Source organism: Echiichthys vipera (genome assembly GCF_963691815.1).
Source record: "Echiichthys vipera genome assembly, chromosome: X".
Lineage (NCBI taxonomy): Eukaryota > Metazoa > Chordata > Actinopteri > Perciformes > Trachinidae > Echiichthys > Echiichthys vipera.
In genome coordinates, this window is record NC_139825.1 from 39,114,878 (window position 1) to 39,140,792 (window position 25,915).

The 25,915-nt window shown below is 43.4% G+C and overlaps 1 protein-coding gene across 3 annotated transcripts in view; it reads left to right on the forward strand.

The window, feature by feature from the left end:
• LOC310965398 (nuclear receptor coactivator 3-like) overlaps positions 1-25,585 on the forward strand; it is a 37,038-nt gene extending 11,453 nt beyond the window's left edge. Inside the window, exons 2-24 of one of the 3 annotated variants that reach the window (XM_083938961.1) lie at positions 11,942-12,009; positions 12,541-12,590; positions 14,218-14,336; positions 14,594-14,754; positions 15,940-16,040; positions 16,270-16,444; positions 16,614-16,799; positions 17,101-17,187; positions 17,372-17,515; positions 18,153-18,300; positions 18,419-18,969; positions 19,095-20,080; positions 20,178-20,301; positions 20,541-20,780; positions 21,001-21,213; positions 21,393-21,510; positions 21,645-21,816; positions 21,955-22,317; positions 22,442-22,576; positions 22,708-22,981; positions 23,078-23,270; positions 23,453-23,747; positions 23,885-25,585. In XM_083938961.1, the coding sequence (XP_083795087.1) occupies positions 14,251-14,336; positions 14,594-14,754; positions 15,940-16,040; positions 16,270-16,444; positions 16,614-16,799; positions 17,101-17,187; positions 17,372-17,515; positions 18,153-18,300; positions 18,419-18,969; positions 19,095-20,080; positions 20,178-20,301; positions 20,541-20,780; positions 21,001-21,213; positions 21,393-21,510; positions 21,645-21,816; positions 21,955-22,317; positions 22,442-22,576; positions 22,708-22,981; positions 23,078-23,270; positions 23,453-23,747; positions 23,885-23,896 (4,764 nt within the window). In that variant the 5' untranslated portion in view covers positions 11,942-12,009; positions 12,541-12,590; positions 14,218-14,250 and the 3' untranslated portion in view covers positions 23,897-25,585. The remainder of the gene's footprint in view (positions 1-11,941; positions 12,010-12,540; positions 12,591-14,217; positions 14,337-14,593; positions 14,755-15,939; positions 16,041-16,269; positions 16,445-16,613; positions 16,800-17,100; positions 17,188-17,371; positions 17,516-18,152; positions 18,301-18,418; positions 18,970-19,094; positions 20,081-20,177; positions 20,302-20,540; positions 20,781-21,000; positions 21,214-21,392; positions 21,511-21,644; positions 21,817-21,954; positions 22,318-22,441; positions 22,577-22,707; positions 22,982-23,077; positions 23,271-23,452; positions 23,748-23,884) is intronic. The other 2 variants (XM_083938960.1, XM_083938962.1) reach the window with 2 other exon arrangements.
• Positions 25,586-25,915: the final 330 nt, after the last annotated feature.

Below are 25,915 nucleotides of genomic sequence, written 5' to 3' on the forward strand. Positions count from 1 at the left end.
TGTGTTATCGGAATGGGCAGTATGGCGGCTGATCAGGCCCTGGCGCTCTGGCTCTCCAGATAAAAGGCTGTTAAGCTATTGATTAATGAAGTAATTTCCATAATATTAGCCTTGTGTGATCACAGCCGCCTGCATTTTGTTTGTTCGCTGTGGGCTCCTCTGGACGAGGCCGTGTCCTCACTCTTATCGTCTCGCTATATACACCAACATGTCAAGCTTATAGAAGATGAAGGCGTTGTTAGAGATTTGGCCGGTTGGATCCGTGCCCGCGTTCACCCTTTCCTGGTCCTTTCTGCTCTTTGTCTGTTTTAATGATGGATAGTTGTAGGAGATGCAAGTGTGACACACACACACAGTGGAATCTGCCATCTCTTTGTTTCCACCTTCATTTATTTTCCCTGTTTTTTCCACACCATGCAGTTTGTGAGAGAGACATGCAGAGATGCACACACAGCCTGTCTGAGATCTGTGTGTTGTATGCACTGGGCATGGGTGGGGGGATGTTTTTTCTTGGGGAAAAAGCAATCATGAAGGCGGTTTATATCTGCTTTGAACTATCTTCTCTCCCTCATCACATTCATCTATGGGCATCATGTGCTCTTCAAGTTTGAGGAAAAAGCAACTAAGATAAAAAGATGGTGTTTTTATACATTTAATGTTTTTTTATGTTTCCTAGTGAATTTCTTACATGAGAACATTTCTAATATAATTTACATCAACAGTATGTTGTCTTGCAGTCAGTGTAAATGAGACCCACATGGGCTAAGCAGTGTTTTATTATTGATAATTCACCCCACATTTATTTTTTATCTGCAAAGGTTGTGTGTGACTTTTATTATTATTATTATTATTAGGAAACTGTTCAAATGTACAGAACATATTTTAGGCCTCGATTGGTCAGGCAAATTGAGCCTTCAAGTTGGATTCCTTAAAGACTGAGGCTTCTCACTAATGCTTTTCTGGAATGCTTCACAAACTCCAATAAGCTTCAGTGAAGGTGTGTTTTTGTCTGCTTTCCCAGCTCCACCTCCCTGTCCTCTTCTCTCTCACATTTGCGTCACTACCATGGTTTTGAAAGGCATGCTTTATTCCACTGTGGACTGCTCCTTGTGTGACTTTAACTCTAATGCCATTTTCCCCTGCATGGTTCAGCTTGACTGTGTTTTTTTGGTTTTCCATTAGCAAAAGTTGTGAATACTACCTGATATTTTTTTAGTATTTTTTTCCAAGCTAGTTGATACTAGAAGGCGGACTTAAACACTGCAGACCACTGGTTGGCCAGAGAGAGCTGTCACTAGCGTGTCACATACATCCTTGACAAACCGGCCATTTTTAAACAGCCAAGCTACTGAGAATACCGGTTTTATCCACTTGACCCAGATCTTACAAACCTATCCTCTCCTGCAAAAGTATGCCGAACACTACGGCATACAGCTGACAAAGCGCAGATATTCCTCTATTTGGTTGCTGATGATCCAGCGGCGGTCACTCTGAAGATGATATCAGGTAGCTCCATGGCGATCAGCTGAGAACTACACCTACACTGAACTGATGAGGAAAATGAAAAAAGCACTGCAACCAAAAAAGTGAGTTAACTCAAGCTAAGTCGAACCATACAGTGGAAACATCTATTAAATAGTCAGACTTGCTGAGGGAGTAAATTCTGTAAAACAGGAAAAACAAATTTGGCTTTGTATTTGTTTTTATTTTTGGCAATGTCAGTCCGCAACTTGACATGGTTTGAATGGATCATCACATTAAAAGTATACAGAGAAACAAGGAGACAGAAAGTTCTTGTTTTACCACCAGACAGACGTAGAGACATAGCCTGTTTTCAGTCTGGTTTTTAAGCCTCGCTGGAATTTCACAGCTGCCTCAGCACCTAAATGGAGGCTTTCTCTGAACAATTTATAGCTTCACTTTTTCAAAATCCACACTTGTACACACATGCTTGACATATGTCCTCATCTCCATCCCTGATTCTCATTGAGTGGCGGCACTCTCCATCTTTCTATTAAACCTTCTGGCTCCAGTTTAGTCCCACTAGCCCATGTTTCATTAAAGTCATGTGTAATGTTGGCAGGAAAACAGCAAATTAGCAATAGTCACCAACAATGATGCATTTGTCTCAATGAAAAATGTTTGCTTCTGGAAGTTATCATCCCTCACAATTTAGGGGGAATCCCCAAAATGTCGAGATGATGGATGGCTGCTAAACAAAGTGAAATATGGTTCTAAATCATATTAAGCAAGATCAGCAATATCACCCATTGTCCCCTTGTTTTCCCTGCCATCTAGCAAGGGTAAAAAAGTTAAAAGCATCAGTATGTCAAACACCTGAGGGTGTACTGTGGCAATGATCACTTCCTAAGTTTTCTTCTCATTCAAAGTGTGTAGTTTTTCATTCTGAATGCACTGTCTGTCCATGTAAAATGCAAACAGAAGTAATCAACTTTCATTAAAAAATGCAGTAGAAAAGAACAGAGGCTACCATTTAATTATTTATAATTTTACTGACATTACTTCCTCTCAGCAGTCAGACCTTTAAAAAGTATATTATTTGTATTGTGTTTTGCAAGGTGTGATGCTTTCATTCACTCAAACAAATGGATGTTTCTTATGGCAATACCTCTTTTTATTGGTTGTAATGGCCATTTCTTATCATGTATTCCTTTCTAAAGCCCTATTAGGATGGGCTTTTTTTAATGTGGGGGCATGCGGTATGTTAATTTTTACCAGAGATTTTCATTCTGTCCAAATGCGCCATGTCAGCAGTTATTCTGGAGAATATCATTAAATGATGGTGATTTTCATCTTCTGTAAAACGGTCCGGAAAAAATACCTCAGGTGAAACTAGCTCCATCCAAATACGATGTTGATATACCGTCATATCCCGTCAATAGGTAGTATTTTTTAGCATGGGGGTGCTTAAAGAATCACTCTTAACACTTTTTTAAAATAATCGGTTCTGTCCTTTAGTTTCGTGTTTACTTAATTTTGTGAACTAGGTAGAACCCACATGTCGACAGGGAGTCGACCAAGTGTGTAAATCAAATAACCCCTCATACCTCCATAGAATGCAGGGATTTCTTGATCCTGTGCGAATTGGCAATTTATATTACAGATGTCCTGAGGTAAGACTTTTTTACCACACGTCACCACATTAAACTAATCCCGTCCGAATAGGGCTTAAGGCCCAGAAGAGCCTGTCGCATATCTCACCATTAGTTGGTTCACTGAAGTGAATACATTGAGACAGGGGAGGAGCGGTTTACCGGAAATATCCGCCCCTTTCGGTACGCATGTCATGGTTCGGTACACGTGTGTACCGTTCGGTTTATGAGGTGCAATGTACTGTAAGTCTTCATGACCGCTGTCCTCTCTTGTATCCGTCTCAGCGCTACATCTCAGCGCTACATCTCAGCGCGTCAAATCCCCTGTAGGCACACGTCCACAACGCTTCTTCTTCGTGGGTTTCTGAATCCTCTTGGCAGCAGTCAGTCCAGTTTTTGATGAATAAACTAATGTTTCGTATGTACTTGTCAGCCTGGTAAAGTAGTCAGATAAATGTAGTGCAGTAAAAAGTAGAATATTTCCACTGATTTGTAGAGGAGCAGAAGAATAAAGTAGCAGGAAAATAAAATACTCAAGGAGAAGAGCCTCAAACTTTACTTTAGTCCAATGATTGAGTGAAAACCTCTGGTTCACAGGTTTGTTCATTCAACAAGGGTTGTTTTTTGACAAGCTTGTTGCACTATGAGGTAATGACTAATTTTCACATCGATACAATAAAGACAATAAACTGTATGTACTCTTATGTCACTGCATTGTTTTACAATACACATTAATGTGATGCTCATATGTTTCTGGCCCCTCATTTTGGATCATTTTCGTCAACCGGCCTCAATTCCAAATGAATTGAACAGTCCTGATGAAGCCTATTTCAGTCAGTTCAGTGACTGCTGTTTGTGCGTATTTTAGTGAAAGAAAACCTATTTTCTTCATTTTTTCTAAGATTTGATAATGTAAAAGTGTTTATATTCTTACCTAGAAGACAAACAATTATTTACCTTTTTGCCAACTAAATATTGGGGGGACAAGTACCCTAAAGCCCGGGGCACGGTACGGGCGGACAGTGTGAGTGCGCCCTTAGTATTCCCCTTTGTTGTGATTAGTTGCACCACATTGTACTGGATTATTTAAATTGAGTATTATTAAAGTGCTTCTCATTATCCACTAGAGATGTCACAAAATCAAAAATGCAGTGGTCGGTGCCAATACCAGTGAAATTACAAGATTCTTGATCACAATTCAGTGGCACTATAAAAAATAAGGATTTTCTAAGGTAAACATTAACTTGTTAAAACGTTCGGATGTTGTTAATATATATGCATCAAAAATCACCTTGTATTAGTAGCTGTGCCGTAGCTGCCCGTGGATGCCTCTGAAGATCACCGTAGCATTTTTTGCATAGTGGCTTCAGCGGATTAATAACGGCACTGTCCTCAGCCTCATATGCAAAGTACATCCATACACAATGATGGCACGATGATGCCTTTTTTTATTAACGAGTTGGGGCAACGCGATTTGCCATCTTTCACATGGGTTGTGAAACGTGAGTTCCACTTTTTCTTGACCTCCGATTTGTGAATGCAAGTATGACTGGAATTCGTTATACTTCCCCCATTAGTTCATGTTTTTTCAATTTAGAATCGAAAGATATTGCAAGTATCGGTCCTTGTGACGTCCCTTTTAACTACTGGTTGTGTTTTATTGTGCAGTCAGGTTAAAATAACGCATTCCTGAGCCTGTGAGACATCAAAGCAGTTATAGAGGGATTTGGACAGAGAGCTTAATGTAGCTGACATTAAAACAGCCCAAATATACAGTATACTGTAACTATATTCTAAATATTTTTAATATTTAATTAAATATTTATATATTTTTGTATTTTTTGTGATTATTTAATTTATTCCAAGACTGAAGTCCAAATGAACCAGTTTGTTTTAAGTTTATAGGCTGTACATTTGGATTCGGCAAAACATGGCTTCAAAATGACCCAGGATTTTAGTCTGGAACAAAAACATTAAGTCTGGGGTTTGTTTGAGCTCCAGACTTTGCACTCAACCCAGTAACCGGATCGATGCTCAGCAGGAGGTGGAGAAGTTCTTTGAAGAAAAACAGGAAGACCTCTGTCCTCTTGTTTCTTTTTTTGCGCTTTTTTGTCGCTTTTTTGCGCTTTTTTTGTGCTTGTTGTCCCAAATTTACCTTTTGTTGTGATTTGTGTGTGCGTGTGTGCGTGTGCGTGTGTGTGTGCGTGTGCGATGTGGCTTCTATAATAGCTCATATCTGCTATGATTTTGATCGTGAAAAACTATTTTCATTTTGTTTTTCCATACCTTTAAGCCATCTGTCACAGTTATGATAAATTATATGATATGATATATGAGTCACCACATGTGCTCTGGGTGCGTTTTGGTGGGTCTGTAGTTTTGTGTATGTGTGCACCACTTTGTGGATCTTTGTTTTGGGTGGACCAGTGTTTATTGTTGGGTCTGCCACTCATTGTCTCAGGGAGCTCAGATTGCAGGCTTTATTTCAGGCTGAGCAGGAATGTCGTCACTATTCTGGTCCTGACTGACTGACACTGCTGCCACTCTGGCTGTTAGCCAAATCCCTGTGTATCGAAATAATGCACTTTTAAAATATTAACGTTAATTCAGTGTCAAAACTACCAAGTTTACCTAAGTAATCTCATCAGCATCATATGCATTTTACTTTAGAGATCCACAAGGGTGATTGGCTCTCTTGCTTATACCTGGTAGGCACACCGTAAAACAACACTCACCTATGTATTCCCTCATATAGTCCCTTCAAACACATTCACGTGTTCTACACCTTCAATTTAATGAGGAATGTTCAATCTGATTGTGAAATGACCAAAAAGTTATCAGCTAATTTATCTAGCTTACATAGGTTGACTTGCATTTGTATCAAACTCTCCCAATCTTTCACTGAGGCTGCAAGATCCTGTGTGTAAGATCAAACCCTCCCTGAGAGAACACAAAAATCAGGCCTGTGCCTTTGGAGATGCTCCCTATGCTCACTTCGTTTGTTCAGTATGAGTAAAGTTGTGCTTTATACGATAGTCTTGAGGCACTGATTAATTAAATAATTGTCTTGTAATGCATGCAGTGAAGTAGTGGTTGCAATGTTGGCAAATTGTTTTAATAAAGATGTGAGGACGCAAAACCTCTCACAGTCAAAGGAGTTCAGTAAAAGAGTTTTGTTTCTGTCCTAGGTCTCTAGTTGGGGGTGTTGAAGTCGGGCTGCTTGATTGTGGCAAAATTGTAATCACGATTATTTTGGTCAACATTGTGATCAGGATTATTTAACCCATTCATTGACATTGGAGACATTTTAATGAATGGATTTTCTTGATTTTTTTATATAATTAAACTAAAAAAATGTTAAGAAATAGATAAATATTATCATTCTAATGTATAAAAGTGTAATTCAGTCTGAAACTACACATACCTTATTTCCGTTCTAAATGTGCTAATGGAATTTTGTTTTTATGCTGCAGTAATTATTAATACTTTATGTTGAGACGTGGATGTCCTTGGGCTTACATCATCTGGTGCTATCTAAGTGAGTGGAAGGGTTACAAGCAGGAGTGTGTAGAAGAAGAATTCTTGTTCGGTGTTACTCATTGTTCTATGACAGACTTAGCAAAAAAAAGTAGCGAATGCCAATGCTAGTAGTGCTATCTGCCCTTTTGCAGCCAGGACAGCATACAGGCAGCGAAAGGAAAGAACAAGCTGTTTTGTCTTTGTTAAAGCCCCTGAACACCCACACAGGTGTTTTTAGTTAATCCGGTTGATTAGACCTCCTCTCTGGACTGTGTGGGTGTGTCTACTGTGATTGATTGACATCTTCCTGAGTTTCCTGTTAGCTTGTTTCACCTGTTAATGCAGGACAAAGTACACCTTTATCATTCATATCGGTAGACGGACATTTACAACCTCATCAATTCCCATCAAATTCTCATCAAAGCCCCACCCACCTTTAACCCAAGCAGAGGTCTAATCAGCCAGAGTAACTGAAAACACCTGTGTGGGTGTTCGGGGGCTTTGAGTAACGTGAAACCATGTTCCAGCGTCCACCTGAGTATTCTGGTTGAGACGTATTTTGCTGCTCACAACCTCCTGAAAACTCCTAAACATATATTCAACATTTCGGAAAACTAAACTCAACATATTCAAGTCAGTAACTCACTGAAAATGGGCCAACAAGACAAAACGAGAGCATCATTGTGAATCTAAATGCGGCACTATAATTGTTTTATCTTCATTACCTTGTTTTCATAATTGTTGGAAGCCAAAATAATAATTTGAAAATATAATTTGATTAAACGAGCAGCCCTATTGTAAAGTTTCAAGAGACTGTGATCATCTTAGAGGTCACAACAGGTCAGTGAATACACAGGTAAAGTTTCAAACAAATGGTCTCAAATTAAACAACACAAATAACACTGTACTGCATGAGAAAAACTGCTGGATTTTGCCCAAATTGTCAAGGATTATTATAACCTGTTCGTGTCTGTAAATAAGAGACTAATGAGTAACCAGAGAACCCAGTGTCATTCTTGAAGTCAGAGGTCAAGGGACCCCTTTGAAAATGGCCTTGCCAGTTTTTCCCTCGAAATTTAGCCCGATTTTGGAGTGTTATTTAGGGCGCACTCACACTGTCCATCCGTACCGTGCCCAAACAGGTTCCACAGGTAAAGCCTAGTTCGTTTGACCAGTGTGAGTGCAACCGCACCGCGCCTAGCTACGGCCAGTTTGCCGGCCAAGGACCATTTGGGAGAGGTGGGCTTTTGTAAAGCACGTTTGCACATGTACGAGCACGAGCGCGCGCACATGTACGAGCACAAGGCCTATGGCGGTTCTGACGTCATATTATGTGCGTCTGTTCGGACAAAGAAAAAAAAAAGACGGACCATGCGCGGACATTTAAAACGATGGCGGCGAAAGGTTCACGTTGGTGTGATAGAGGTAAAATGTTTACTGCAGATTTGGTCGGATAAAAATATTCAAAACAGTCGGACAAGATGCACAAACACTCTGAGGTCTATGCAAAGATTTGTAAACAAAGCGACGTAACACGTCACACGCATTGATCGCGTGTGTGTGGCTTTGTTTACAAATCTTTCCACAGATGTCAGAGTTTTTGTGCGTCTTGTCGACTGTTTTTGAATCTTTTCATCGACCAAATCTGCAGTAAACACTCCACCTCCACATCACACCAACGTGAACCTTTCACCACCATTGTTGTTGTTGTTAAATGTCCGCTCATGGTCCGTCCTTCTATTTTCTATGTCCGAACAGGCGCACATACTGCTACCGCCGTAAGGCTCGTGCTCGTGCTTGTACACGTGCGCACGCTCGTGCTCGTACATGTGCAAACGGCTCCGCTAAAGCCCACCTCTTTCTGTCGGCTGTTATGCGCGGAACGGGTGCACTCACACTGCTTAAAGGTACTAAGCTTTAGCTGAAAAAACGGTTTTGGCCCGGGACAGAACGACAGTGTGAGTGCGCCCTTATAGCCCGGGGCTCGGTACGGACAAACAGTGTGAGTGCGCCCTAACAGACAAGCTATTTTAATATGATACCAACATATTGACTATAGCTTTAAAACTGAGCCCACTACAGACTCTTGAGCGACATGGGTCCCTTTCACACATGCACTGCAAACCTGAAATTATCTAGACATTACCCATTATGTAAGAACACAAATGTCAGATTCAATTGGACCAAGCATCAAATAGACTTTGCCCCCCCATCTCCTTAGTACAAAGACCGCTTAAGCTCTGAGTAAGCCCATATGTGAATACAGCAGCTTATTCTCTGGTGTATTCATGGAGAACGAATTGGCGTATTGATAACATTTTTATGACGCCGCAGCTGACACAAGAAGAAAACAAACTTTCTAAAGATGAAGAAGAAGGGTGATTTACAGATGGCAACAATTCAGGAACTTTTCTTACTAAGGAACCAAGCTGGAATCATCAGACAAGTTCGAGGAACGGCAAGAGACTTGGTTGTTTATGACCAAATTACCAACCAGCTCCATCGGCATGCTGTAATCCGCGTCATATCCTTCCGCCTGCAGGCGCCCCTCTCACCTAAAGAAGATCGTTTTTCCAGTAAAGCTGGGCATACACTGTAGGATTTTGGAAAGGTTGTTGTTCAATTCCAAGTCATACTGTAAGAGTAAATCGTATGTATGCTGTAAAGGCAAAGCTCACGACCTGAGTGCTCACACTGTACATGTAAAATAGAAATTAAAACGGCCCGTCGACCACTGTGTACTATTCTGGCTGTTGAAAATGGTCAATAAAGATTTGTTTGAAAGCTCCAAGGCATGTAGAGGTTTGCTAGCGGAGGTGGCAGAGGTCTTTAACATTACCAGCTGTTTACAGTAATTCAATCCAGTTTTTAAAGCACATAACAAAAAGAACAACAGTTGACCAAACTGCCGTTCGATCAGAGATAGCAAAAAAAAACAAAGAAAAACATTAAGAAACGACACAAAAGAAAACTCTTTAAAATACTAAAGGACAATTATATATAAGGGCAACTCTCATGGATAGTCAAAAGCCAAAGAATATAAATGAGATTTAAGACCGGGTTTAAAAACAGGCAGTGTCAGGCCCAGCTTAACATGCAAAAGCAGCTCGTTCCAGAGTTTGGGGGCCACAACTGAACAGGCTTGATCTCCTCTTTGCTTCAGACTTGGTCTTGGGACAAGATCATAACCAAGGCCACCAGTGGCAGGTGGTAAATAATAGTGTACTATATGATATATAAGGTTCATTTTGAACTACAACCTAAAAGATACTTACTAGCCTTTTAGATACAACATGGCTGTTCTTTCAAAACAGACCTGATCAGCAACTTCAGTTCATTTATGTCAGTGCACTGTTTCTTCGCTTCTCCCCTCCCCCTCCCTGTTCTCCCGCCTCCTACACTTCTTTATTCTGCTCAGTCTGCTTTGACTCCTCCTCCTGCTGCGATCCATATTCATACCAGTGCTTCTCCTGGTTTGAATTACGTTTTGCGTTACTCATGCGTGTGTGTGTGTGTGTGTGTGTGCGTGTGCGCGCGACAGAAAACATAAAGATTAATAAAGTTGATAAATAATAGTTGACATGAATGTGAGTTGAGGATACAACAAAACTAACAGAAGCTCAAAAATATTCACACGTTGCTTTTTCACTCAAGTTTCTGTGAATTGTGGATGTGTTGCTCTGGTGTTCGTCAGTGTCGACTCAGAATTATTAAACTGTGTTTGGACAGTTGACAGAAAGGGAACACTTTTCTCTCTTTCTCTGTGTTAAATTATTCAGCTGCAGCATTAGCTCAGTAGCAGCCCTGCGTTTAGGACTGATGTGATCAGTGGTCTGTGGTGAAGGATCACACACACACACACACACACACACACACACACACACACACACACACACACACACACACACACACACACACACACACACACACACACACACACACACACACACACACACACACAGTGGGCAGAGTAGGTTGTACTGCCTGTGTGCCTGTGTATGACTGTTATGATTGTAAGTTACATTTATGACTATTAAGACTAAACCTAAATGGAGACATCATGATAGTATATAGACTTACCAGTCAATAAACAATAATATAATATTATTGTTTATTATTGAGTATTGTCCACAATTAGTTTTTTGTTTATTTTACATCTGTAGTTATTGTTTAGCATGTGTTTAGAGAAAAACAATTATGGATAATGAGTTTTTCAGTGAATCCTAAAAACACATATTATGAGTCAACAAATGAAGGAATCAATCAATTAATGTGCAGAGTAGGGAGATTAGTATTAGATTGCATGGAGTAAGGACACCTGATAGGCTTATCTGTAGCTGTAGGATGATGATGTTGGTTTTTGGAGCAATTTGTACCCAAACACTGAAGGCCAGACTCTCCCAGTTCATGTGTCAGGACCCCTATGACAGGCACCTTGACATGATAATGTTGCTAAGCACGCCAAGATATTTTCAAGCATATTGTTTTAACAGCTATTTTTGGAACCATTTATGCAGATTTTGGTGGCCAGCTCAAGAGAGATCCCTTGCTGTTACTTTGATGAAAGATTATCCATTTGCACTGATGAGAAAACAGGAAACCGCTTCTTTACTGTGATTATGATTACTAGGTTTGCAAATTACTGAAGGTTATAAAAGTTTCAACAGAATGGTTACCGGCATGTGTGACAAATGTTTCTAAAAGTTGTATAAGCACTGTATATTAAAAAGAAATGGCAGGAAAGAAAGGTGCCAGTCGCCTCTTGGTTACCATAAATAAATAAAACACTTGCTTAGTTATGTGCATAGTGAGGAAAGCTTTTGACTAATCAGAGTTTAAATGTAGCGTTGGCAACCATCTGATAATTTAGCAGAAACTCTCTGACCTTTGTGTGGATGGGGTCATTTCAACACAGTGTTGTTCACTTAATGCTGAGTAAGCTAAGCTTTGGAAAGTTTTCTGATGGCCAGCAGAGCAATCATACAAGGTGTGATTAGGATGACATGGGTCCAGTCTGATAAACAGAATATGTAAATAGAGTGGATGAGTGGCCACATTTCCAGGAAAGGGAAGTGATGACGCAGTGGAACGGGCTGAGGGGAGGACGCAAACAGGATGCTATCTGCTGTGGCTTCCTGTGCAATTTTAGAAATCAGTTTTTCCCATGACTTTCTGTGAAAGAGAAAACATCTAAAGGCCTCTTGCTATTTTCATAGGGAGCAGTGCCATTATAGAGTCATGTTGAGACGTCCAGACATTCTGAGGGCACCCCAGTTCATGACCCTATGATTTTCTCTTTTTGTTTTCAGGGGATGTTGAGAAATTGAAGCGACACTACACCCTGAATGGAGCTTGACTGGGGCTTGTACTGGTCAAGGTGAGCATATATATGTATAAATAACACACACACACACACACACACACACTTGCATCAACACACCAGGTGGACAATCTGCTAAACAGTCAGACCATTTTATTTTTCACTATGAGATGTTGTATTTCTCACAGCTCGGCAGCTGCTGTATGTGTACCCAACATATCTCATCTTGTCCCTCAGCAAGTTTCACATTGTCAAATGCCAGGCCTGTTGAGAGTCATCTGTGGTTTTGGTGGGCTGCTGCTCACAACCTCTCATCGTGCTGTAGAAGTGCTGTGTACTTGGGTTTTTCAGTTTTGGGATTTCAGTCATACCATGAGTGAACTAATGATACATTATTATGATTGATGATAATTGTGTCATGCAGTCTAAATCCCATGAGGCCATTTGTTTCGGTGAAGTTGTGTGTAATAAAGAGACTCAAAAGTTTTTTAACATTGTTTCCCCATGACCACAGTAGAAACTGTGCTACATCGCTATGCATTCCCTGTCCTCAGAAAGGCCCCCAGCTCTGCTGTTTGTCTGTTTCAGGATGTGAGGCTGAATGAGGGCTGATGTCATCTTTCTCCACTGCTGCAGAGGTGAGCCTTAGGACAGAAATCAGAAAGGAAGGAGGAAAGAGAGAAGGGAAGGCAATGAGAGTCACAGCCGAAGCAGGACAGGCGGATTTAGAGAGGGGTGGTGAAAGGTAGATGGACAAGAAGCATGCGATGCAGATTTATGGTGCGGCGTGCGTGTCTGAGACCTGGTGCTCCTCTAGAAAGAGTAGTAGTGGTGGTGGGTGACTGGGCTGCATGTCCTAGCCTGCAGTTGCGGAACAGCAGTTGCATAATGGCTCCCATCCGTTCTATACTTTTCCACTCTGGAATGAGCTCGCTCTGTGTTTAAGAGCGTTTGTGTGCGCACATACACACATGCAGACCCAGAGTCGAGGATAGAGTTGTAGTTGAACAATCTGGTTGCTGCAGCTTTGTGTGTGTTTCTGGGTGGGAATAGGAAAGAGCAGTGACCTTAGAGGCTGGCTACAGAGGTTTCCTCTAATGTGAACTCTGAGGGGGTCAGACACAGGGCAATGCCAGAGCAAAAAAACAAGGGCAGGGTCCACAGCCCAGTACTGCTACACCCAGGGAGGGAGGGACAGACGGGAGGGGCTGTCTTGGGATGGTATGGGGGAAACAGCAGTTTAGCACTATTGGAAGAAAGGACGGATATAGCCTAGTATGGAGAATGCAGAGTAAAGAGAATGCGGAAGAGGGATAATTCTAACTAGTCCCTGAAATGCGCTGTGGAGCCTCGTCTGGATTGTTTCTGGGCTCCACAAGCCTAAGCAGTGTACTCTTCCCCCGTGCTGTCCCAGGCAGTTAGACAAAGAGGTAGCCTGGTGAGTATGTGCCTTGCTGGGACAGGAGCTCCTAGCACTCATCTCTCTTACAGACTGTGCAGAGACATGCCTGAACATGCAGGTGTACTAGAAACAGTTTGTATACGCAGTCTGTTCGTGTGTTGCCGCTGCCAGCAGAATGGTATCATTCTGGCGGGCAGGCTGGCTGAACGCAGGATGACCCACCTCCCCCGAGGCTCCAAATCACTACATCATCATCAGTCGCTTCTCGCAGTGGAACAGATGAGATTTCACTCCCATCAAGCACTAAGCAGAAACCAAGGCTGCTTTACTAACTGGATAGTCTACCCTCATAAATCTGTGGGAATCTACAATCTAGTCTTCCCTTGGAAGTCACTTCATTTATAACCTCAATAGCTTGGGGATTTTTTTCCCCTCATAACTTAACACACTAAGCTCTCAAGGTTTGCCTGAATTTGGCGTAATATCTGAGTGAACTTTGCAAAGAAACCACAGCTGAGGGCACTTTCCAATCCACACTTATCCTTTGATTAGATTGTACCACACACATATGAGCATATAAATCCACATTCTCAGTTGGTTCCCTCTGATTGTGTGTGTGTGTGTGTGTGTGTGTGTGTGTGTGTGTGTGTGTGTGTGTGTGTGTGTGTGTGTGTGTGTGTGTGTGTGTGTGTGTGTGTGTGTGTGTGTGTGTGTGTGTGTGTGTGTGTGTGTGTGTGTGTGTGTGTGTGTGTGTGTGTGTGTGTGTGTGTGTGTGTGTGTGTGTGTGTGTGTGTGTGTGTGTGTGTGTGTGTGTGTGTGTGTGTGTGTGTGTGTGTGTGTGTGTGTGTGTGTGTGTGTTGCAGTTTTGTGCTTTCAGTTGCTGATATGCGCTGAAGATGAGTGGCATTGGAGACAACTCGTTGGAGCCGCTGTGCTCCGACCGCAAACGTAAACTATCCACCTGTGACACACCAGGCTTAGGGTGAGTGCTGTTACTTCTGTTGAGTGTTGATCACATGTCATGTTATGGCTGCTGTTTTTAGTGTGAATGTCAGTGACTGCATGAGGTCACTTCCTTTCTCCTGGCCTCCCTCAAACATCCCTTGGTTGAAACGTCTTTCTGCTGCTAGCAAAATATCTGAAGCATCTAAGCCAAGGCTGTATGGCCTGCATATTGACGGGGCATGGGGAGGTGAGGTTGTCATAGCAACATTTCTAATCCCCTTGGCGCCCCGGCAGGTGTGACAAGCGTCGGAGGGAACAAGAGAGCAAGTACATCGAGGAGCTGGCTGAGCTCATCTCTGCCAACCTCTCCAACATTGACAGCTTCAACGTCAAGCCAGACAAATGTGCCATCCTCAAGGAGACCGTGAGACAGATCAGACAAATCAAAGAGCAAGGTACCACCACTGTGCAAAGCACACCCATACACTTCGTGGTCATAAACATTTTATGTGTTTTTTTCTGAATTTGTTATGAGGAGTAAACAGTGAGTGAAGTTAGACTGAATCTTGTCAAGTAGCCTGCTGCAGGACAGATGATGCCAGTGATGAAGTGGTGTGTGTGGTTCATGGCCAGGCTGCTTCAGACTGACAGGCGATTTGGCTGTTTGTATTGCTGGGGGTAATCGAACACCCGTAATTGAGACCAATACTCGGTGGTCGTGGCTCAAGGCTGTCAGTGACAGTGTGTATCTGTTAGTGCCAAACCATGCTTCTCTCTGGGAGACAAATGACACTGACTCAGAAATCTGACCTTATAGAGAGTCACTCCAATACTTGGACCAATTTTCAACTGTTTTTTAAATAGATTTAACATGACTGGATACACAAAAGAGGATATTTTCTTCTGCCTGTTTTATTTTGGTTGAGATTAGATCTGTGAGGTTAAGTGGGTATGGAAGAGAGCTATCATATAATCATATTGGAGTCTGCCCAGCGGGTCACAGCTGGCTACTGCTGGCCCCCGGTGTTATGCAGCCAGGTTTCCATAGTTACAGGGTGGGAATGATGGAGGGCCTTTTTTTCTTTACTGTCTGTTGTCCATTTAACACACCTTTCCCCTCCCCCTCTTTACACGTCTTTGCAATCAGTTTCTCTGGTGTCTCCTTTTTTTGTCAGTTACTGCTTTCTCAGCTGTTTGCCCATGTTTGGCTAGAAATGTAATTAAATCCTGTGTCATATTATTTGTCGTCTTGCTCAGTGTCTCGCGCCACAGATGGCCCTGCTATATAGAGTGGTATCTAACAAAGACACAGACACATGCTGATTTTAAAAATAGAAAGGCATGCTAATCACTCCTCCATTACTCATGCTGCCACCTGCTGGTCAGAAAAGTATTGTATTTCATTGTATTGGGGAAGCAGGAAAAACATCCTATAGTGGTGATATTCTGACAGTATGATCACTTAATATATTATATAATAACATCATGTATACTGTGAAGAAAAACATGCAGGTCATCTACACTTCTTAGAGAGTAGTTACACCATGGATATTATTTGCAGTATGTAGAGTACCAAATAATACCTTCACATTCATAGATAGCCCTTCATAACTATTGTGATGTGCTTCATCTGTGATCAGGAAAGAGCTCTTGCAGTGATGACGATGTCCAGAAGGCGGATGTGTCTTCTACTGGTCAAGGGGTCATTGACAAGGACCATCTGGGACCGCTGCTTCTACAGGTCAGCTTGGGGACAATCACTGGGGGGAAAAGGAGCAACACTAATTAGCGGCCGTTCCATATGCTGGACCAGTGCATTTCTGTCATTGTTCACTTAAAGTTGATAGAAATGTCTCAGCTGGTTTATGGAGGGGCAAAGATAGTAACCAAATAAGTGAATTATAATGTTATTTTCACTGATAAATCTTCCTCCATTCAACTCTCTATTTTTGTGTCCCTGCTGTCCTCAGGCCTTGGATGGATTTCTGTTTGTGGTGAACCGTGAGGGCAGCATTGTGTTTGTGTCGGACAATGTGACGCAGTACCTGCAATACAAGCAGGAAGAGCTAATCAACACTAGTGTGTACAACATCATCCATGATGAAGACAGGGAGGAGTTTCACAAGAACCTACCCAAGTCTAATGGTGAGACATTCATACATGTGTGGGTGCAAACACATTCAAGATCAAATTTAGGCTCAAGCACAATCACTTACACGTGTAGAACAGACTTGACATGTGAATGCTCTTGGACACACATACTTACAATAAAGACATGGTCATCTGTTCAACTGTTGTCTGCTTCTCTTTATAGCACCAAATGGGGCATCGTGGGTTGGAGAGGCACCTCGGCAGAAGAGCCACACCTTCAACTGTCGCATGCTGGTGAACTTTGTTCATGGTCATGGGATGTCAGAGGAGAGACCTGGGGGCCAACGTTATGAGACCATGCAGTGTTTTGCCCTCACTCAGCCCCGGGCCATGATGGAGGAGGGAGAAGGTATACATCATGGTTAAAAGCTTTGAGTATATCTTATTTTAATTTTCCGATTAAAACAATGGGGCAGTAGTTACAGTTAAACATGTGACAATAGTTAATATGTTCATTTATTCATGCAGAGGACGTGATTTAACGAGTAGCTGCAAAGTAGGACTCATTTGTCTTATGCCTTCTACTGTATTATTGGTCAATTTGTGTTTAACTGTTGCAAATTACACTTTACCAACAAGATTATGAATGTCCAGTTTTTACTCCAGTGTATTCAAATGAGGACTTAACATCGAGTTGTCTCTTTACTTAGATTTGCAGTCATGTATGATCTGTGTGGCACGACGCATCATCGCAGTAGATAGGACAGAGAGGTTTAGCACACGCCATGAACTGTCTGGTAAGTTTCCACTCTATTATATCTAATTTTGTATACACGTGATATTTGGAAATGTTTTTGTTTGGCATACCAGCTTACAAATGAGATTTTGTAAGCTTAATACACTGTATTAAGCATATAAATATAAGGTTTGCAACTAACCATTTCTCTTTGTGTAATCCAAATGGTGTATCTTTTATTGCAGGCAAGCTGATTGAAATTGAACAGCACACCTCTCTTCACACCACTATGCGTCCAGGCTGGGAGGACCTTGTGAGGCGCTGTATGCAGATGTTCCTCCATCGAAGTGAGGGACAACCGTGGTCCTACAAAAGGCACTATCAAGATGGTAAATAATTCTGAAGATCCCTACAATTAAACCTCCTGTGTCACCATAACTAAGCTGCTACCACAGCACGCCTAGCATTTGCGCTTCTGGTGCTACATTACATAAATGGATTACTTAGAATTAGAACATGGTTGCAGACAAATTGACATTATTGACATCGGCAAAAACATTAGCCATTAGACGTAGGGCGTCAGGAGGGCATGTTTGTGCATTGCCAAGAAGGCTGCAATGACAAAAGTATACAAGGCATGTAGCAGAACCCAAGTCACCTCCTTAAATGTTTGGTATGTATGAAACTGCCCTTGCCAGATGAATAGGAGACTCAAGGCACTAATCAATCATCTCCAGTAGAGCAGGAGGCATTACTGGATTCGTATGACACAATGAATAGCACTCTTGACTTAATGGTGTGGTAGAACAAAAAGTATTTTTTGTTCCACTCATCTAACAAACAGCAGCCTCTGATCCTCTTTGCTGAACTATCACATCTGTAATTGCTGTTAATTAAGTCAACTTCACATTAAAAGCTGTTTATTAGCATTTTCCTTTTTTTGTGTTGTTAGTGTCTATATGCTTGGTCTCATTGCCAGCTATGGTGTTGTTTTCCTTTTAATTCTCCTTCTTTTTTCTGCTCTAGCTTTCCATAACAGCCATGCAGAGACCCCACTCTACCGCTTCTCACTCTCTGATGGCACCCCAGTCACAGCCCAGACCAGGAGTGACCTCTGCAGGAATCCCAACACCAATGAACCACACTCTTTCCTCTCCACACATTTGCTACAAAGGTGCAAATGCTCTTAAGAATTGAAGAATGATTTCTCCTAAATTGGGCAATTGTCTCACTGTGTTGTATGTCCTCAAACTCTGTTCTGTTTTCAATTTATGTCATTGTATTCATTGTAGGGAGCAGAATGGTTATCGTGGAAACCAGGGTGGAGGTATGAGGCCTCAAAACATGGGTGTGAACAATCCCAACCAACAGATGAACATGGGCCCAGGAGGGGGCATGGGCATGAACAGGGGCTACAGCATGGCTGAACAGGGCAACATGCCACAAAGAGGAGTGCCTCCATACTCTGGGGGCAACCGTATGAATCCCATGAACCAGATGAATCCCATGCATCAGATGAATCAAATGAATTCCATGCATCAGATGAACAACATGGGTCAAATGAACCCCATGCATCCAATGAACTCCCCCATGAACTCCATGGCCCAAATGGGGCCCATGAATCAGATGGGCCACCATGGCATGCATCAGCAGCAGCACCAGCATCAGCAGATGGGTCAGTTCCATGGAGGTGGAGGTGGACCCGGAGGTGGAGGGTACGGGATGGGAATGACCAGTCCCCCCCAAGCTAGTCCTGGGATCAATGGCCCCCCACACAACGTCATGGGGTCACCCAGAGTCCGGGGTAGCCCTAAGATGGGTGCCAGCCCCTTCTCTCCTGGAGGTATGAACCAAACTTTTGTAGAAATCTTAGATATAGAAAATCCCAACTTCTTAACTCACACAGATTTGTAACACGTGTTAATAACTTGAATGGATTGATAATGTCTCTGGTTGTGTCCTTTGCAGGTATGAACTCTCCCATGAGCTCCAGTCACCCTGGTAACTCTGGAGGCGGCGGAGGAGGGACCACCTTCTCCAGCAGCTCCTTAAATGCCCTCCAAGCCATTAGTGAGGGAGTGGGCAATCCGATGCCCTCCCCTCTCACCTCTCCTGCCCCTCACAAGCCTGATAGCTCCCCAAGCATTAACTCCACCAACCAGGCAGTAGGGGGACCCTGTAAGCCAAGCCTACCAGTCTTCTCTGACTCCAAGAGCCCAGGCAGCTCACTGGGGGCTGGAGGAGAGCAGCAGTCTCAGCAGCATCCACATACCCCCACCAGCGAGGGCCCTCCTGACAAACCAGACAGCCAGGCCAGCAGAGAGGTGGGTCTGGCCGGGGCAGAATGCAACAGACGGGTCCCTGATGCCAAGTCCCACAAGAAGCTTCTGCAGCTCCTCACTTCCCCTACAGATGAGCTGGTGCCACCCAATCACACACCGAGCTCCGGGTCCAGCTCCACGCCTGAGGCTAAAGACGGAACAGCCGGCGTCACCAGCCCATCCTCCTCATCAGGGGTGTCCTCCTCTACGGGTGGGAATCACGGTGCTGTGTCCTCCTCTGGTGCTGCAGGACATTTAACAAGTCAGTCACTGCAGGAGAAGCACAAGATCCTCCACAAACTTCTGCAGAATGGGAACACTCCCGACGAGGTGGCTCGCATCACAGCCGAGGCCACGGGAAAGAGCAGCCTGGAGTCAGGGGCACCGGAGCCTGGGCCGGCAGCCTCTGGAGGGGTTAAGGGATCAGAATCAAAGCTGGAGCAACACAGTCCTAAGAAGGAGAAGCCCCACGCCCTCCTTCATTACCTCCTCAATAAGGACGACTCTAAAGAATGTGGTGATATCAAGCCAAAGCTGGAGGAGCTGGAGGGGAGAGGAGCTCAGGGGGCAGGGGTCACCAGCTCTGACCCCCACTGCATGGATGGAAAGGTCAAGTTGGAGCCATCTGATGAGGTAAGGCGTTTGCCCAGAATTACAATTAATTAGTTGTATTATAAAATTCATAGTAGAAGATTGTTTTCTAATCATTATTGTGTCTCACTTGGTTCAGGTGGAGACCCTGGAGACCATTCTGGGTGTCCCAAGGAACAACTCTGGCTTCTATCCTGAACCAGACTCCAGAGCAGGGAAGGAAGTGGGAAACAAACAGGCAAAAATGCCCGATAGTTTACATGGTAAGTCAGTCTATTTGAGTATGGGGGTCAATTCTGACACTGAAGGTTCTTGCTTAATGTGGAAAAACATAGAGTTTGTAAGGCCAAGATAGCTGTCTTAACATATGGCATGTCAAAAAGTTTTTTAAGTCTCACAGTAGGTATCACAATGTAGATCCCTCTTTGTCAGCAGTCATAATCTTAGGATCTGAATGTGCGTAGGTATGTAATCTAACTTTGGTACTGTGTTTGTGTTTCAGATGGCGAGAGAGGCCTCATGCCTCCAGCTCAGCGCAGTGCCTATCAAAGAGCCTTGTCCGTTGATGCCAAGCCCATGGGTGGAGAGGGAGTAGTGGGAGGTGGGCTGGCCATGAGACGAAATGTCCCTTGTCCCACGTTGGTCAAACAGGAGAAGATGGAGGCTCCAATCCGACCTGGACCTATTCCCAATGGATATCCAGGGGGCATGGGCGTTTGTCCACCACGGGGCACTCCAACAAGTAACTAGAACCCCTATTTGTTAGTATGTATAATACAGCCTGAATTTCTTTTAAGACCTGGGTCCCACACAATAGACTGAGATAAATTTTTTCTCAGTACTACTTTCTTTTAAGCTAAACCCACCCCCCTTGAAAGTACAGAAGCTTAGGATCCAATATTCACTATGTTGCTAACCTCACTGATGAAACACTCAATGTTTATGGTCTTTTTGTTGATCAGGAGGCATGGGCAGAGGAATGGGAATACCTCAGCGGCCTCCAATTTCAGGGCCAGGGGACTGGGGGATGCCAAGGTCCAATGGCAGCCCCGTGGCTGGACCAGGACACCCTGGCATGGGACGCTCAGGTCCAATGGGAGGACCCATGATCAACCGGTCCAACAGTGTACCTGGAAAAACCAGGTCTATGCTACAGCAGCAACTCATGGATATGGGTATGTCTCATGTTGGGTGTGAAACTGTAACAAGTGAATGTTTGGTGCTTGGTACATAATATGATGAAGTAATGTACATATTTGAATTGGAACCACTTCCTGGGAATTGACTGGTGGATAGTTTGAGTCGTTGTTTCCACTCTATACTCATCATACACTACGTTTTTTCACCTCTGCAGGTACCAATGAGGCAAATATGGGTATGAGCACATTTGGTGGACATGGACCAACACCTCGGTCCCCCTCCTGGCCAGACTCTGCTATGGGAATGGACAGACCACAGGGTAACACAAACAGGTAAGCCTTTTTCACTGGTCAACACCTCTGATGTTTTTTCTAACTCAGACCTTAAGCTGAATGCAGAAGTTGGTGGTAATAGTGTATCTGCTTCTCTTGAAGTGATTGACATTTCTTATCATTTGTTGTTTTAGGGAGCAGTTTGGGCACCCCCTGGAGGAGCTGCTGGGGCCCCTGACCAGTAGCGAGGGCCCAAGTGATGAACGGGCACTTCTTGATCAGCTGGACTCTCTGCTCAATACCACTGATGTCATTGCTCTGCAGGAGATAGACCGAGCCCTAGGCATCCCTGAAATAGTAGGACAGGTAAAAGTTATGTATATGTGTTTATGTGCTCTGTCAGTAGTTAAATTACACCAATGCCCTTATCCAGCTCTGTGCTGATATAGCATTACAGTTATCTTGTCCAAACTAGCATGACAATGCAACTTTTCTGTATGACAGAACCATGGACCGGAAGGCCACCAGCAGGGCCAGGATCGAGTTCAGGGTCGGCGCCCACCATCAGAGTCTTTCCCAGGGCCAGACTCCTCCTTAGCCATGGATCAAAAACCCATGTATAACCAGGGCTACCCTGGGCCTCCAGGCCCCTCCTCTATGGGCATGCAGCCGGGTTATGGTGGCAACACGATGCAAGGCCAGTCTCCTGGAGGCTTCAACCCCATGGTGAATCAAGTGGGCCAGACAGGGGGCTTCCATGGTATGGCTGGAATGGGCAACCCCCGCGCAAACATGATGCGACCTCGCATGATGACTGCCACCAAGCCTCTCCGACTGCAGCTGCAGCAGAGACTGCAAGGACAGCAGGTGTGTCTTGTGTCTAAGAAGAAGTTGGTGGCTTCTTGTATGTTAATATCGAACATAAGTAAACAAACAAACTGGCATATATGATATACTGTATGTTTACTGTCAATCTTGTCACATCTGGCAGTTTATTAACCAGACCCGACAAGGCATAAAGATGGAACATCCTCCTGGAGGAAACCCTGCGATGCATTCAGGCATGCAAACTGGCATGCAGCCTAGCATGCAGCCCGGCATGCAACCTGCAAGCATGGGTGGTCAGGTATGTAGTCAGCACTTAATTACATCTAAAGTAGTGTGCATTCACTTGACACTTAATATATAATATTAATATAATATCTATGTCAAGTCACCATTTGTCAAATTAAGGTCAGTATTGATGTATGTTTGCAGCCTGGTTTCCTGAACGCCCAGATGATGGCTCAGCGAAGCAGGGAGATGATGACCATGCAGATGAGGAGGCAGAGGATGATGATGCTGATGCAGCAGCAGCAGCAACAGCAACAGCAGCAGCAGCAGCAGCAGCAACAGCAGCAAAGCCAGGGGGCAGCAAGAGGCTTTAGCCCCCCTCCAAATGTCACTGCACCAGGAGGCATGGACAGCCCAATTGGAGGCCCCACCATGAACCAGCCTGGACAGCAGGCCTTCAACTATGGAGGTAACTATGGTGAGTTGACTGAGACAGAGCTTTGTATCATTTTCTCCTTGATATTCAAGTTTCACACCTACAACTCTCTCTGTTCTCTTGTTGATGTACTTGCAGGCATGAACCAGCAGGGGGACCCATCGTTCATGGCTCCAGTTAGCAGCCCACCAGCAAACATGATGCAAGGACGAATGGGAGGTCCTCCTCAGAACACCATGATGCCAGGGATGCAGGGCAATCCACAGGGAGGGCCCATGTACCCGTCTGGAGACATGAAAGGCTGGCCACAGGGCGGCATACCACGCACCAAGTATGTAGCATTAGGCTTCCTTGAGAAAATGTATTTAGAGTCACTAATTATTCAAGTGCTTGTAGTTAATAATCATCATTTTAGCACCATACTCAAAAAGGCTTTTCCTAGTGTGACACCTTTTTAAGTTGCCGAGGTAAATGACCTATGTTAAAACTTTTTTTTCTTTTCTGGTTTTCCAGCACATACCCCCAGCAACAGTTTCCCCAGCAGGGCAACCAGGGCCAGTTTGGACCCATGATGATGAACAACTCCATGGGTGGACCTGGGCCAGTCAGCGGGGCCGGTGCAGGACAGATGGGCCAAATGCCAGGACCAAGGCAGGGCCAGATGCAGGGCCAGATGCCAGGCCAGATGCAAGGCCAGATGCAGGGTCAGATGCAAGGCCAGATGCAGGGTCAGATGCAAGGCCAAATGCAGGGCCAAATAGGCATGAATCCCATGGGAATGAGCAGAATGCCAATGGGACCTGATCAGGTAGGTAATACATTGACACATTGGAGTTCAGTGGTCTTACGTGGGGGTCAGCTGATTATTTAAAACACAGTTGAGATATCAGACATGTAAAGTTCAGTGGAGAGTTAGCACAACTCACGTTGTATTTCTTTCTGCAGAAGTATTGCTGAAGACCGGTGGCCGATAGCAGAATCTGGACCCTTTCAGCTGTTGCAGAGAGGTTTGAGGCCCGAGAGCTGGACCTACACATATACAAACACACACACAGTACACAGAGTTCTCCAGCATAACATGTCATGCAGGAGACTCAGCACAGCACACTGCTCATCATGGAGGAAGGTGGCTACAAGGACAAACAGTGGGCTTCATCCACAATTGAAGCCTCACATACCATAACCCTGTTAAGAAGATGCACAAACAAAATCAGTGTATGTGGGTGAGCACATGTTCGGGTGTGTTCACATGCGTGACCTGGAGCTGTCAGGCAGTATTCAGCATCACGGCCAGGCTGCAGAGCGGGACTATGGTACAACTAGCTGTGGCTGCACTTTACCTGGAGGCTTCTGTGTGGAACAAAGATTGATGCAATATTTCTTCATCATTACAGCCTTACTAGAGATTCAATGCCTTTACAACCATTGGTTAGTTATTGTTTTTCTTATCCCTTGGATGCGCCTCATTCTTGAAGTCATCAGAAGCTATAAGCACAGTTATATATGTTATGCAGATTGGAGCAATAACTCTTGCCTCTATGCTTTAGACTGTAACTGAGCATCATAACACCTGTTATAAGCAAACAAATGGTACTGCAGTATTAGATGTCTCAAATGTCCTCTGTTAATATGAATTGTAAATATCCTACAAAATATATCAAACATGCTTTTTAAAGGCCCATTATTGCACAAAGTATGAGACCTGGTTGTATTTTTGTGTTCCATAGGTCAATACTGATTTGTTTGATTTGCTTTTTTATGCCCTTGCAAGTATTGCAGGTGGGGTTTTTTTCCATCCCTTGTTTGTCATTTTCTGAATGCTGTATTTTTTTTTAATTTTCCGAAAAGTCATGTATTCCATGTTTTAGCAAGGCACTTTTACTTGTGATCTGATGAGCTGAAGGCTTGAGCTTTCACACTGTCAGAGGTTTTATTGGAAGTTGGCAGAAGTGAACCAGTCGATTACATCAAGTGGTTTAGTTGGGTTTTGTCTGCGTTGGGTGAGCTGTATCCATCTGCAGAACAGTGAAGACGGCAACGTGCACTCCTCTGTGTACCAACCAGCCTGGACCTTGCGATGTTCTCCTCCCACCAGCTGTGTCTGTCAAGTTTAGTTTTATTCATCACCATCTTCTTTTGACTGTTATTCTCAACTTGCTTAATCTACCTTTCCAACGTGCGCAATCCAAAGATATTTTTCCACATCTCTGTATAGTTTCGGAGGTTTTTGGTGTACATTTTATTGATAAGCGTTATATTAGTCTGATGGTAAATGGGTACATATCATGGTTCTATAAAAGCATAGGATGGTTTTGTACTGTAAGCAGAAGGAGCAAGGGGCTAAGTTCCACAGTAGGAGGCTATCAGTATGGCGTGACAAGGACTGGATACCCACAGCAGAACGTTTTTACATCCAGGAAAAACAAACAAAGTATGTTTTGCTGTGAAAGAGAAATACCAATGGAATGAAATCCAGTTCAAGACATATCAATATCTCTTCTATCTTTCAGGAAACAACTTTATGTCCTGTCCAGATATTGTTACTTCAGGAAAAAAAGGAGCTTTGTAGAGTTTGAATGAAGTTCAAAAAGAGGCAAGAGATCATTTGGTTTGTTTTTTGTTTTTCTTTGTTTGGAGGTAAGATAAGCCGTCATCTTACAGGATGTATATTACAGATTTTTTCTGTTGTTGATATTGATGTAAATACAAATTTCTATTTAAACACCCTTGTCTCTTATTCTTCACATGGTTATCTTGTGACTGACTGCTATTTACACAGTCTGTCTCTACAATACATTACATTCAGTACCCCGACTTACAATAAGTGCATTCAACCATGGAGATACAGATCATCAAATGAGCAAAGCTGCTTCAAGGACTTTATTTTAGAAACATTTTCTAGTTAAATATCCAGTTTATTGCATAAAATGAATCACGTTGATGAGGGCTGCTGCTATTGGATTATTGTAAGATGCT